The sequence below is a fragment of the Alosa pseudoharengus genome, unplaced genomic scaffold (genome assembly GCF_046254945.1).
Source record: "Alosa pseudoharengus isolate Yale_2024_CS ecotype anadromous, Long Island Sound unplaced genomic scaffold, YU_APseudo_1.1 YU_APseudo_1.1_scf_10, whole genome shotgun sequence".
Lineage (NCBI taxonomy): Eukaryota > Metazoa > Chordata > Actinopteri > Clupeiformes > Clupeidae > Alosa > Alosa pseudoharengus.
This window is the reverse complement of record NW_027468565.1, coordinates 1,463,195-1,478,452: the sequence shown is the minus strand read 5'-3', so window position 1 is coordinate 1,478,452 and position 15,258 is coordinate 1,463,195. Positions and strand designations below refer to the sequence as shown.

The 15,258-nt window shown below is 39.6% G+C and overlaps 1 protein-coding gene across 1 annotated transcript in view; it reads right to left on the bottom strand.

Annotated features, from left to right (window-relative positions):
* cep290 (centrosomal protein 290) overlaps positions 1-15,258 on the bottom strand; it is a 204,225-nt gene that overhangs the window by 153,202 nt on the left and 35,765 nt on the right. The window contains exons 5-6 of the mRNA XM_076302635.1: positions 13,244-13,387; positions 13,073-13,126 (exon numbers count right to left, since the gene is read on the bottom strand). Coding sequence (XP_076158750.1) covers positions 13,073-13,126; positions 13,244-13,387 — 198 coding nt within the window. The remainder of the gene's footprint in view (positions 1-13,072; positions 13,127-13,243; positions 13,388-15,258) is intronic.

Genomic DNA, 15,258 nt, shown 5'->3' with positions numbered 1-15,258 from the left:
AATATTTGGTTGGTCCAAACAGAAAATAACCCATTTAGTTTCCACGTATGTGCTTCTTTCTTTACAGACCAAGATCACTTGGTTAAAGTGTATTCCATAATTTGTAAGCCGGAAACCTTGGTAACATTAATGTTTCTAATTGTGGATTTTTGCGCTAACTTGGCAGTTATTGTGTTATTTATCCACACTCCTTAATAAAGGCAAGACATGGCAGGTGAAAACATTGTTTTTTCATGCATTGGCCGATTTCGAGATTTTGGGCTAGCTTGCTACCTTAACATGTATTCTTTTTACAGCAAAAATTCCGATTTACACATTTAGGTCTTTATTTCATTACAGTTTTTCAACTTGTACCTGTATATTCCTCCTAAAATCACCAAAAGTTATTAGTATTCCAACCAGGCTTGGAATTTCACCATTTTGGGGGCAAGGCCACTTGGCCTTCAGTTGGGCATATTTGGTGGGGGGCACAAAGGCCACATGTCAGTGAACCAAGGCCAAAGTTAACAATTTCAATCATTTTTATAGCCTACTGTATAGTTAACTATACAGTAGGCTATAACTATACAGTAGGCTATAAAAATGATTGAAATTGTATTTAGCCTATTCAATAGACCTGCATCACTGTATGAAACATTACAAAAACATGAAACATGACATATTACATAGAACTGTAAATCATCTGATCATCTAATATTTACAGATATCTAGGCTATAGGGTTATCAAGTGGGCACCCTCATTCACCAATGTTTCGTAAAGTTAGGCCCACAACACCTCATGAAGACTTAACAGTGAAACCAGCGTCCTGGAGACACTCCCCTCCATGCTGCCACCATATTACCACATTGAAATATCCAATATCCAAAATACTCTTAACCAGCCCAGGCATGGTCAAGGTTGGCTAGGTTGGTCCGTCCCGTTGATGTGGACTGAACCATAACCATAAAAACCCTGGCCAACCAACCATCAACCTGGGCACAGCCCATCACAAACACAAAACAAATTAGCCAGTTAGCTTAGCCAGTTAGCTTAGGCCCCATCACAAACACAAAACAAATTAGCCAGTTAGCTTACGCCCCATGTTGCCACCCTATTACCACAATAAACAAATACCCATGCCTAGGTTGGCTAGGTTGGTCCATCCCGTTGATGTGGACTGAACCATAACCATAAAAACGCTAGCCAATTACCATCAACCCAGGCACAGCCCATCCCAAACACAAAACAAATTAGCCAGTTAGCTTATGCCCCATGCTGCCACAATATTATCACAACAAACATCCAAATACCCTTAACCAACCTAGGCATGGTCTAGGTTGGCTAGGTTGGTCCGTCCCTTTGATGCGGACTGAACCATAGCCATAAAAAACCTTAAGCAACCACCATCAACCTAGGCACAGTCCATCACAAACACAAAACAAATGAGCCAGTTAGCTTACCTTAGCTTGCGCCCCAGGAAGGATAACATCTCCTTACCCACAACCATTCGCTTGCTCGTTCTGCTGCTAAGGACATGTTACTAACCAACTGCCTTAGACTTCGACCACAAATCCCCAATTCAGACAGCAAGCTAATAGCAGACCTGGCCACAAACCCACGTGCACCGATTTCAATAGGCCTTAATTGTGCACTCCAACCTCGCTTGGCTGCCTCCTCTGCTATTTCAGTGTACTTCGCTCTCTTCAGCTCATTGGCCTCTTCCACTCTGTCCTCCCAAGGAACAGTGAGTTCAATGAAGTAAACTATCTTCTCTAAATCCGACTATAGAATTACGTCGGGTCTTAGTTTAGTGCTCACTATATGTGGAGGTACCGCCATCTGCTGGCCAAGATCAACCTTCATTTCCCAGCCCGCTCCATTTTCCAACTGGCCGGTTTTACACCTGGCCTTCGCGGAACATGGTTTATCCCTCTGACGTACAAAGTTAATTTGCCTTACCCCTTTACTAGCTGCTAATGAATTGACTTCTCTCCTTTTATCCTCTATTGCCGCTGCCACACATTTCAATACCTGTTTATGATGCCAGGTATACCGCCCTTGGGTGAGACTTACCTTGCACCCTGATAGGATATGGTGGAGACTGCCCACACACGAGCAAAGTATGCATTTATCATCCTCACCAAACCATTGACTTAAATTCTTGGGAGATGGGAGCACATCATATGTAGCACCTAACATAAATCTGATCCTACCAGCTTCCATGCCCCATAGATCTTTCCATTTAATCCAGGAGTCTCAAACTCAAATGAGCTGGGGGCCAATTCTGCCAACGTCATCTGATTGGAGGGCCGGCTATTTCTGAAAATGCAATGTTCTTTTTTTCCAAATACCACACAAAACTGCAAACAGAAAGTGCAAGTGTTTTTATCTAGTTTTAGACACCTGTGCTAGCAACCTTAGCTTATAAATAAAATAATGATAAAATAAATATTAATACAATTTATAAAATAAATGAAAAACATAAAAACAGGTATGTGTGTGTGTTTCACACCAAATAAAAATATTTCCTCTCATAACTTTTTTAAACCTGGCAAACTAGGCATCAGGGTTAAGAAAGCCATTGCCAACACCATTGGATTTTTATATCAAAATGTCAAAAGGCCATGGCTTGAAAGTGGTCAGAGATAAAGTCCTACTGTAAATGTAAAAATCTTTGAGTAAAACAAAAGTTTATGAAGGGGGTAAATTTACCCATCTAATTTGTCACTGGATGGCAAGCACCTCAAATTATGCACCTTTCAGTAAATACTGGATGAACATATTTAAGCAGGTTTACTTTCCTTTTTTCATATTACCCACATAACAAATTAACAGGAAAACACCTAAGATGTTGTGGTTTAGTAATAGATTACTACAATATAGGCCTACAATAAAGTATTCTGGTCAAACAGTTCCTATCGCGGGTAATCTGCAGTACCCAGAAGTTCGCATCATATTGCGAGTGACTTTGTAGTTCTTTAGAGCCCTATTTCTACTAGCCCTGCTGTCTGTACCACATCCATTACGGACACTATCATCACGATTACCACTGCAACCTCCAAGCTATGTTGGGCAGAGGGTTGAAACAAGCATGGTATGCTTAGTGGACACCGTTGTATACACGCACCTCCATTCACAGACGCACCGTGACTATCACTGTCATAGACGATCGATCATAATCTCCAAAAGGATATTCTCCTTCAGAATTAGAATAGGTGAATAACATAGCTTACCTAAGACTTCATCACACGTGAACGTTTTTCAACATTTGGTGTAGGCCTATTTCTGCTTAATTTCTGCTTCAATTTCTGCAACACTATGGCCTGCATCGCTTCCGTGTCATTACATATGCACGTCTTTGTGTTTCTCGCGTGTAATACAAGTATTTCCTGAAAACTTTGCGCAGCGATTTTGGGTTTGAATCAAGCTCTGGATGTCTTGCACATAGTGGAGCAGAGTAGGCCTACAAAATGAGATTTGTCACCGTACCTGGATCTATCGTCTATTTTAATCAGTATCGTTGTTTGTCGCAATTAATAGCCTCAAGGGCCGGATTAGATTATTATTTTGTCATACGTCGCGGGCCGGAATTGGGGAGGACGCGGGCCGGATTTGGCCCGCAGGCCGGGTGTTTGAGACCCCTGATTTAATCCATCTTTTTTCCACCCCTTCCCAGTTCACCCACTGCCCTTGTTTTGCCTGCGACACTGCCTTAGTACATCTTACAGTCTACTCCTGTCTATGCATTTCCTCCACTACCATTTTCCTCTTTTCTCCTGCAGAAGCCTTACTCCACAAGGGTTTACTTACACCCACCCCTAGACCCCCCTGCCCCCCCGCCCCCCGCCCTATGCCTCAATGCTGATTGAGCTTGCTTAACTGCCTGTTCTGGGTTCCACTTCCTCCCTGCATTAACTGTGGGTGCAACTTTCCTCACCACTGGGTCCTTGGTCATTTCCAATCTAGCCTTAACACACTTAAATTCCTCTGTCAGACTAGATATTGGAAACTCTACAATGCCCTTTCCATACAAGGCTACACTGCGTGGGACTCCGAGCCATTTTCTGACAAAGGAGATTAGCTATGTACCAAAAATGACATTTTACCGTGACTCAAAGAGCTGTAAACAGTGTTGTAAGGCTGTGTACAAAGCCGCTTGGAGCTCCAGTGGAATTTCGATTTCGCAACGAGAATTCTCGGTCTAGCCATTGATGTGCTGAGTGAGTGGGTGGAAATAGGGCAATTCATTTATCAAATGTCATTTTGAAGTATTAAAAAACATCTTTGTTTTCGATTTTTTGAACGAAAGGGGCGTAAGTTGGTGCTTTTACGATATAGACTTGAATGTCCTACATGCAAAGTCTTTTACATTGGAAGGGCAAAAAAGACGCTTGCAGGACAGACTGGCAGAACACAAATATGCCATTTGAACAGGCCACATCAACTATCCCATGACATGACACTATCTGGAACACCACAACAGCGACCCATCCACATTACAGGCCTGTGGTATAGACCACATTCCACTTACCATAAGAAAGAGCCATAGACAATGACAATTAAATCAACAGGAAACTTTTTGGATCTATAAATTATATAAATGATGTTGGTTTGTTGTATTCAGTGTTAATTTCGTTGACAAAGACTATGACAAAAATATTCGTCAATTAACCTTTTTCACGGACGAAAACTAAATAAAAACTAAATATAAAGTCAGATATGATGACGAAGACTGTGACGAAATATAACTGACACTTAAGTCAACGAATAAAAATGAGACAAAAATGTTAGGGAGGGACGAATGGAGAAGAGATCCAATCAGAACTACTCTTTTTGTGGGACAAGTTGGGAAGAAATCCAATCAGAGCAAATCTTTGAAGGTAGATTAATCTACGCAGAAGCAGCAGAGCCATTTTAAAAAGCCGCAGCAAATGCAGGTGCAACAGCAGTTACAAAGGAGGAGAACAAAGACGAGTTTGCAGAACTTCGCACGGTTTCGAGGACATTTTCACAACAGTTTGTTTACATTATATGCACAGTCTTAGTTACACAGATGTGGCTGATTTCATCTGACTTCGCTCATTAATCGCATTTCATAGAGACGTTTGACCCAGTGCAGTCTGGCTATGGTGACTGAAGCAGGCAGACAAGAAAGCACTGCTTTGAATGAAACATTTAGCCTACGTTTTCAAAAAGACGCTCAGACCAATACTGTTGACAGGAGCATCAATCTACTATTTCTGCAGTAAGGAATTTCCGTTGCCTACCATAGCAGTTCTCACGTCTGAAGAAGTACTTCAATGCAAAACAATTCGGAGGTAGTCCTACGAGTTAGCACACTTCTTGATGATAATAATGCTAGCCGCCAGCCTAGTCAAAGGTAACTTCGCTAACATTTTGCTGAGCCCACCTTAAAGGGGTGGTTCAGGATTTTGGATATAGGACCTCATTTCCAAGTAGGCAAGTGTGATATTTATCAGTGGAGACCGTTTTCAACACGTTTCATCCAGTCCTTCTAATTGCAGAGTTCGCAGGTGCTAGGCTAGCGCAAGTCAACGGTATGTGTTAGCCTGCCACTAAAAACAGTCTTACCCACTCCAAAGTACACCCGAGGCAAATTCCAGACAATCGATGTAAATGTCTGTTTTGATAGAATAGTGTAAGAAATAATCATAGACAACCAGTGTGAAACAAGTTAAACTTATAATGTTTAAAAACTTAGAAGCTTAGAATTGAAGTGTGTTTTCTTAATTAAAAGCATAAATTGTTTTTGCTAGAATAACCTGTTATGATTTAGCTTAAATTTAGAGAGTGTTTTTATTGAACATATAAGAAAGTTTGCTTATAAAACTTAAAGTGTTTTGCTAATATTTACATAAAATGTGTTTGCTTAGATATAAAAAGTTTGTGTTAGAATTAAAGTGTGTTATGCTAAATGAGATGTGCTTTGAACAAAATGTAAGGGCAGAATGTAAGAATAACCTTTGATTAGGAGTTTGTAAAAAGACCGTCTAGCATTTTTTCATATTTTTCTGCCTCTCCTGTGTTGCTGAGAACCCCGGATGCCTTGCAATAGCTCCAAAGATTTGCTCCAAAGATTTGACATCGCTCCGGGTAAGTAAGGCGTCCGTTTGAGGGCTACTTTCTAAGACACTGTATATGGGCAAAAAACACACTGCACTGACATACACAGGAGTAGCGAACTCAGCCAGGCATTTGGGAAGGAAAGTCCTATGCTCCAGGGCAGACAAAAAAACAAAAAGGCTTTGTTAACAAATTTATTTGGCGCGACAAATTGTTTGTGAAGCTAAAGTCTAGGACCCGTTGTGATAAATACAAGTGTATTTATAGATAGAATCTAAATTGTTATAGATCCGTTGTGGTCAATTGAAGTTCTTATATGTTACAAGAACTATCATTTAAAAAGGAGCTTTAATTTAATTTTGACAAGAATCTCCAAATAATAGGGTAGTTGATTTTCTCTCAAATCTGGACGGCCAGACGAACGTCCGTAGTGAGTTTCTGCAAGTTGTTTGGATCTGCATCTGGTCCCGTCTTCTATTAATCCTCAAAATATGGTTAGATTTTGTTATGGACATGTCAACACCATATGTTCGCACAGACCTGTTTATTGAATCAGAGTCACATCTGCAGCAAATAAGGTAAACTACCTGCTCGGGATAACGTGCTAATTGCTTATCCAGTTAACATGCATCCCATTAAGATCCACAACACCGGATTCACGCGTTCTCGCACACTTTCCTGCAAACTTGTCCGACTTAGCAACAGTAACTATGGGACTGACAATGGGAGGAGGGGGTTGGGATCGGTCAATTTAAAAGGACTGGAGGAAACGTGTTGAAAACGGTCTCCACTGATAAATATCACACTTGCTTACTTGGAAATGAGGTCCTATGTCCAAAATCCTGAACCACCCCTTTAACTAACCGACAAATTGACTACATTTGTTGCACACTTGAAACAAAATGTCTTTAGAAGTATGTTGGTGGTTACATTTATTTTAGGACTGTCAATCGATTAAAAAATGTAATCGAATGACATACTCTGTGATTAATTTATCTAAATTAATCGCATATATAATTTTTGCTGTGAAAGTATTTTAAATATTTAAAGTCAAATGAATCATTAAATAATCAGCATTAGTGACATTAAAGTTCAAAAACTATTTTATTATTATTTTCACTGTTCAAAAAATGGCCATAATAATCTATGATATGACCTAATATGCTGAGGAAATAAATTCAAAAGTGCTTTGGGAATAAGTTTTTTTTCCACATACAAGGCATTTCAGGCCACAGATATGACCTAGGGGACACAATGAAAATAAATTAACACCCTCTATGTCAACACTATTTATTTGCATTGATGTGCGACTTTAGAGTTGACAAACTCCAGTGATATGCAAATTTCTTGCTGCAGACATTGCAGAGGACTTTGTTTTAATCAACACTTTATTTTTATCACCACCATCAGGCCGTTTTTTAGTAAGTAAATGTTCCAATCAATGATCTAGGCAGCACATTTTCTTCTCTCTCCTTCATTTTACAGTCTAATGATTACTGACTAGAACGGCTCGGGGTCAAAGGTCATATGGAATCGATTAATCTGCGCTATTGTTTTCATCAGTTATTTTTTTCTCAAATTAATTAATCAAAATTAATCAGTTTTTTTGACAGCCCTAATTTATTTCCATTCCAATAACTTCGCAAACTACATTTCTGTTTGCACTTGTAGGCTATGCTGCTTCTCTATTCTCTCATTGTCCTACTGTTTTTAACTGCTCTATTTCTTATCCTGGACTGCCATCTACTGGAAAGAAAAGGCAACAACTTATGTGAATTAAAATCTACAACATGTTTGAATGGCCAGAAAAAGGATAAATCATAGGGGGTATTCCAAACCAGGCTTGGAATTTCACCATTTTGGGGGCAAGGCCACTTGGCCTTCAGTTGGGCATATTTGGTGGGGGGCACAAAGGCCACATGTCAGGGCACCAAGGCCAAAGTTAACCATACAGTAGGCTATAAAAATTATTGAAATTGTATTTAGCCTATTCAATAGACCTGCATCACTGTATGAAACATTACAAAAACATGACATATTACATATAACTGTAAATCATCTGATCATCTAATATTTACAGATATCTAGGCTATATTTAACATTTATTTTATATTTGGCCTGTTATGAAATCATGTATTGAACAATATAAGCACAGCTCAGCTTTAAAGGAACACGCCACCCAATGTCAGTAGTAATATATGTTCTTACCTTAACTTTCACGAGTTGAGTCATACCTCTCCCGTGTCGGTACGTGCACTCAAACGCTCTGGTGCGCGGCTGGACTGTGTTAGCATGTTGCTATGCTAGCGGGCTTTGCCGTAACTAAGCGTAGAAGTAATCAAAAACATCCACGTTTTCCCGACTTAAATACAGTTGCACGAGTAGTTGATAGAAATGCTACGGCCACGCAACATGAAACGTGGCGATTTTCCAAGCGAATAAACAGGATAACTACAATGTGTGGCGCAATAGCACTTGGGAGTACTTCGACCTAGCGTAGTAGTATTGTTAACACCTAATTGTAGATCCTATCCACCACAGAGTTTAGAATCCATGCTGGATCGACCCTCAGCCTCTCCCTCCCCTCTGAGCGAGAGAGAGGCACACACACTAGAGATGCTCTGATGGGCTATTATTTCAACCATAACTGCATAGCAAAACTTATCATCCATCAGCCATCCATCAGCACCAAAGTTTTTTGACCAATTTTCAAAACCGCACCCGCCCACCATCCGCTGGTTGTTTTAATGTAGGCTATATGATTCACTGAACAAAAATGCTGATGTGGTACATGAAAATTTAGCTAAAAATTTGGAGAATGCAATGCAATCAAGCATTTTGGACGATATATTGTCACAAGCTGGCAGAATAGGCAACAGGCCGATGTGCGTTTTATTTGGAGACTGTTTTGCGAGACAGAGACTGAGTTTGCTGCTGATATTCTGGGGATAGGCTACAACATAGCCAATGTACGACTTTAGCCTTTTAATATATTTGCTGCATTGGATCAGTCTTTCTAGAACAGGCAAGGGCTTTCTAGCCTCACGTCAGCAGCGCTGCATCACCCATATAGCCTACATTAAAACAACCAGCGGATGGTGGGCGGGTGCGGTTTTGAAAATTGGTCAAAAAACTTTGGTGCTGATGGATGGCTGATGGATGATAAGTTTTGCTATGCAGTTATGGTTGAAATAATAGCCCATCAGCGCATCTCTAGTGTGTGTGCCTCTCTCTCGCTCAGAGGGGAGGGAGAGGCTGAGGGTCGATCCAGCATGGATTCTAAACTCTGTGGTGGATAGGATCTACAATTAGGTGTTAACAATACTACTACGCTAGGTCGAAGTACTCCCAATTGCTATTGCGCCACACATTGTAGTTATCCTGTTTATTCGCTTGGAAAATCGCCACGTTTCATGTTGCGTGGCCGTAGCATTTCTATCAACTACTCGTGCAACTGTATTTAAGTCGGGAAAAAGTGGATGTTTTTGATTACTTCTACGCTTAGTTACGGCAAAGCCCGCTAGCATAGCAACATGCTAACAGAGTCCAGCCGCGCACCAGAGCGTTTGAGTGCACGTACCGACACGGGAGAGTTATGACTCAACTCGTGAAAGTTAAGGTAAGAACATATAGCCTCGTGAGACCATCCTGATCTCGCGAGCTTCAGGGTTTCACTCGCAGATCAGTCTGGATACTTTCCGTTAAAGAAAATTTGGAGCAGTTCACCAAACGAACGTCCAATCAGCGTTGGCTTTGAGGCGGGTTGAGGTGTGACGCAACGAACAACATGACGGCATCCACAGAGATGAGCATAGCTATCGCGCAAGTTTTATTCAAATTAGAAAGTATTCCTGGGTAAACTGTGAAGCTATGAGTCTCAGCCATGCAGCTGGGAGGAATGAACGACACAGACATCCTCCACGGCTGATTCCAGTTCATAATGGAGGAATATACTACCTTCAGAAGTGTAGGGCCTACCGTGAAAACTTGATGGGAATTGTCGTTGATTAGGTTCATAAATGGTAAGTTAAAACATCTTAACGTTTGTCACGTTACCTAAATTAATTGTATGTTAAACGGCATTAGAAGAATACTTTGTTCATCTAATTGGTTGATTTGGCCCGTCGATAACCAACAAAGGTGGTGATAGACAGATGGTTTATCCAATCAGCTAACCAGTATGTCCGCCCCTTCCCAAAAGTTCTTCAATGAAAAGTTCCCAGATGGATATGCGGAGCAAATCCATCAGGCGGAGTCAGGTTAAAGAACATATATTACTACTGACATTGGGTGGCGTGTTCCTTTAAGAAACTCAAATAGCCTAGATGCATGCTTAGCATTTTGTCATCATTAAGGCTACTTTAACAAACTCTTCAGCTGTATATCCTCTGATTTTAATATTAACCGACATCTAGGCGATATTTGTAACATTTATTTTGTATTTGGCATGTTATGAAATCACGTAGGAAAAAAATTAAACACGTTGTGAAACTTAAAGCCCAAATTTGGAGACATGCATGTCGAAATTTGCTACAAATTCAAAACCGGATTACTCTGGAATGGCTAACTTCACAGGGGACTGTAAACCTTTAAACCTTCGTGTTCGGTAAGGTCTGTTGATTATTTTGATATATGGTTTGCCATGTTTTGAACGAAGGGTTCGTTAAGTATTCCAAGATGAATGAGGAAGATGGCCGCAGATCCTAGAATTTATGATTCAATTAAATCATATTATTTATTTGTCTCGCGAACCGTTCACCAAATGGCTAACATCGTTTAAAAGCTGAGAAAAAGCTCTTTCATGTGATGTGATACTTGTGATGCCTGTATGATGAGTAGGCTACTTCGCGAGTACTTCAACTGAGAAGAATGGGAATCTGGGCGCACTTTCTTGCCGTGCGCTGTCACTTTTCCACTGCGTAAAATGCTACAATAATTTGCGCTGTGAAAAATTATTTTGTCAGGCCATAGGCTAATGAAATACGCTATTAGTCCGACGCAAACCAGAATATTGAGAGAAGGGGGCACCAAGGCCACAGTGGCCTGTAAACCTCTGATTTTCAAAGGGGCATCTCGGCCAACGCAAGGGGCTACGACGGCCATGGCCGCCGTGAAATTCCTACCCTGTTCCAAACATTACCTTGGTGTTAGGGTAGCCTACGCTGCACATGTCATTGGCAGTGAGTGGTAACTTCAGTCATTTGCATTTATCATGTTAAAAATCTGATACCAGGCACTACGCTGATGCCTGAGCCAAAGGGAAAATTATAATAAAAGAGAGAGAGACGCTGAACTTTAGTCTATAATGTTGGTTTGGCTCTTCATTGATTCACTCATCTGCCAAACTTGTTTTTAAGATGTTCATAGCAAAAATGAATGCATGTGATTAATTTAGATTAATTAACCACAGAGTATGTATTTAATTGTATTATTTTTTAGGCAATTGACAGCCCTAATTTCAATAATATTGTACTTCATCTTGAAAATTCTCCATCACGGCAGCGAGGCAACAACATTCCATTTTGAATGGACCCATGGAGAGGCTTTCCATTAATTATTATAAAGGTATGAATAATTTTGAACATGGCATTTTTCATAAAAAATGTAAGATGAAATTGATGAAATAAATATGAAATATGTGACCCCATCTGTGAAGAGCCGGCTAAAATCGTCAGATCTATTCATGAGATAAGGCGTGTCAAAGTAGGCTAACATAAAATGAAAATTTTTGGTCATTGTGTGTTTACTGCTATAAATGATAGATTATGTGCTGAGGTTATAATATAGTGCTCAAAATTCAGTTTATAATATGATAAACACATATCATATCACGTATAGAACAGTGAATCACCAAAAAAATGACTTAAGCTGGGTTATCACAGACAGGGTCACATATGTTAACATTATTAATAGAGTACCAAAGCCGTGACATGCCGTTGCCAAGGTAGCATCTCCACTGGATCTAAATAAATCAATCTATCCATAGTGGTGACCATAGCAGTGGCTTTCTTAATCTATTTAAATCATTTTACAACATTAGTATATTTTTTTTACACTGAATCACATACATATATATATATATATATATATATACACACAACATATATTCATATCAACATGATCGAATTTGTGACTACAGTTTTTTTTTTTTTTAATCATGGGTTTCCTCCATAAAAGAGACCTGTATTTCACTTCACAGCTTGCGGTTAAAATCAATTCGGGCGTGTCTTGGCTTCCCTTTTGAGACAAAAAACATCACTCTTAACAGCCACACTTAGGTACTCTATTGCTTCTGTAACACCATAATTTCCCTTTGGGGATGAATAAAGTAATCTATCCATCTATCTATCTATCTATCTATCTATCTATAATACCTTTTTTGGTTCCATGTGTCTACCACATTGTCTTACAAACTTTTGGCATGCAAACATTAGTCAAAACAACATTAAATCAATATTTTCCAGGGGTATGAATAAATTTAGGTTTAACTGTATATGCCCAGCACTAATACTTGGTTAATAATATATTTGGTTTGAAGTTTTAATCTTGAGGCTTTGCTCATTTTTCACCTCAATGCAGCATTTTACTGCTGATCATATTGGAATATTGAGTTGATTTTCAGATACAGCTCAAATTAACTTGTAAAAGACATGAACGGCAGGAGAGGTAATTGAAACATACTAAAACCAGATTTCACCTCCTTTGAATTGGCCAAGCACAGGATAAAGATATTTTTTCTATAGTTACTATTGCTATGTACAAAATGAGCATCCAGGTGCCAGTCTGAGAAGTCAAGATCTACTAAATGCTTTTGTGCCTGCCGGCACATCATATCCAAAGCCATTCACCATATAATTTGTATCTTTTGTATTCAGCAGTACACCCACTAAGAGTAAATTCAATCGGATGAACAGTTCTCAAGATATGTCAAGAACACACAAGGAAAATATTCCTTGCTTTATAATGAATTAGATTTCAATCCAATGCCACCAGCATTCTTATACATACCTCTCTCTTCAGTTTCCTATTTTTATCTTCAATGTCCTCCTCTCTGGCTGATAGCTGTTCACCAAGAAAAAAAAAAACAGCTTAACATCAAAAATGTGCCACTATTTAAGAGGTGTACTCTAATGCACTACTAATGTATTGCATTAAATGACTAGGTTTCAATTTGAATACCTTCTCATTTGCCTTCTTTTCTTTCATCATTTCTTTCTCCAGCTGAACCAGTTCCTTCTCCTTGCGCTGCAAGTGACTCTCCAGCTGACGAATTTCATCTCGAAGGAAACCTGTATCTCTACCCCCAGCAGAGCGATTAACCATCTGGACAAGACACAAAGTGAATACTTCAACAGTTCTGTTATATTATTGACTGAGATGCTAATATTAATTGGTGAAAATACACTTCTATGAAAATAACAATGGAACTATATTTAAAGACAATAATTCAACTATTACATTTCTATTATAATATAGAATATGTATGTTTCTATTGTAACAAGTTGGTGGAGCAGTAAGAAAAGGAGCTCAGTGGAATTAGTGCTGTAATCCTCTTAGTACTGTCACAGTAGTCCGAACACACAGACGAGGAATTGCATTTATGAAGTAGGGATGCAACGGTACAATGTAATTGAATTTCCCCTTGGGGATCAGTGGCTCACTTGGGAAAGTATCACTTGGGGAAGTATCTATCTATCTATCTATCTATCTATCCATGTGCCCACGGTTATGTCTAAATCACAGTTTTTGGGCCAAGGCATGGTTTTGGTAGTATTCTAAAAAAATTACTACCTAACTATTTAGCCTATTAACTCATTGAGTGCCAAAAACGTAATATTACGTTTTTCCTTCCCATGCGTTGAGTGCCAAAAACATAATATTACGTTTTTAGCTTTTTTTTTAAATTACGAAACTAGACCTTATATGTGATTTTGGGAACTCTGTGATTAATGGAAATTAAATATATGACGATCGAAAACTCATGAAAACGCACAATCTGGACATTTTATCTGGACATTTTATCGGTTGCCGCTTTGGGTCGAATCAGTGACGCATGCACGTCAGGTCAAAACCAGGCCATTTTCGTGGGTCTATCACTAGGTGGCAGTCTCGCCAGGTCTCGCTGATCACTTCCCGGAAAGTTTACACAAGTAAGTAACAGGCAACACTTCATATTTCATTAAAGACGTTATATCTCCATTTCTAGAAAAAAACAGCGATTTTGATGAAAACTAGCCACTGTTTAGCTTGGGATTTCTCAGGAACAGAGGCGTGTAGAAATACACGGTTTGCACCCACCAAGAGCTTAAAGTCTCACCTTTTAAACGAGCCATTGTATGTGTTCATAGCTATAACACAGAATATGCTGTGGCTGTACAAAAATCATCAACAATGGTCTAGATTGCTGGCACTCTAGGACAAAGCTCCCAAAAACAGCTTGGCATTCAATGAGTTAACAAAACAATCTATTAAAGCCCCCCTATGCAGTTTTGGCAATTTCTTCGCTGTTTTCTAGCTTTTTGCTCGCAGTTTTCTCTGCAGAGCTCCCCCTACAGCTTCAGAGTATATATTTTACGACACTCCTCAATCGGTCAGTCTGCTGTTTCCTCTTTCCCTGTTCCTCCGGCAACGGTTTACACGCTTTCTGCTCACAGATGCTAGGGGGAAGCGAGACGGCCACCCCAGAAAAAGTAATATAACCACTTTGATGACTCCACAGCTGTTAAGTTAAGGTAAGGTAAATTAAGCTAAAAATCCTGCATAGTTCCCCTTTAATATTGACTAGGCCTGCTTTCTACAGTTTGTACCAGACATGGGGGACTCGAGTCACATTTTTTAGGACTTGAGACTTGGTTCAGATGATCTTTAGACCAAGCCTCAAAAAAGTTATCCCTTTTAGTCTTAAATTCTAAAACCGTTCGCCCGTAACAGCCAATTAAGATTGTCGGCAAAGCCGCCAAACAGGAAGTGAAGTGATATCTCAGCAAAGTTTTCTCGTATCAAGACTAAACTTACCCCATGTGCTCAGGACCCAATAAGGAGGAGGCTCAAGAAATTTGGTACATTTTGACCACTGTGTGGCGATATTAACACAGGAAGTAGGCTCATATCTCACCAATGCTTACACATATTGAAACCAAACTTGGTACATGGACTTGTGATCCCATTCTGAGGACACACAATACATTTGGTGA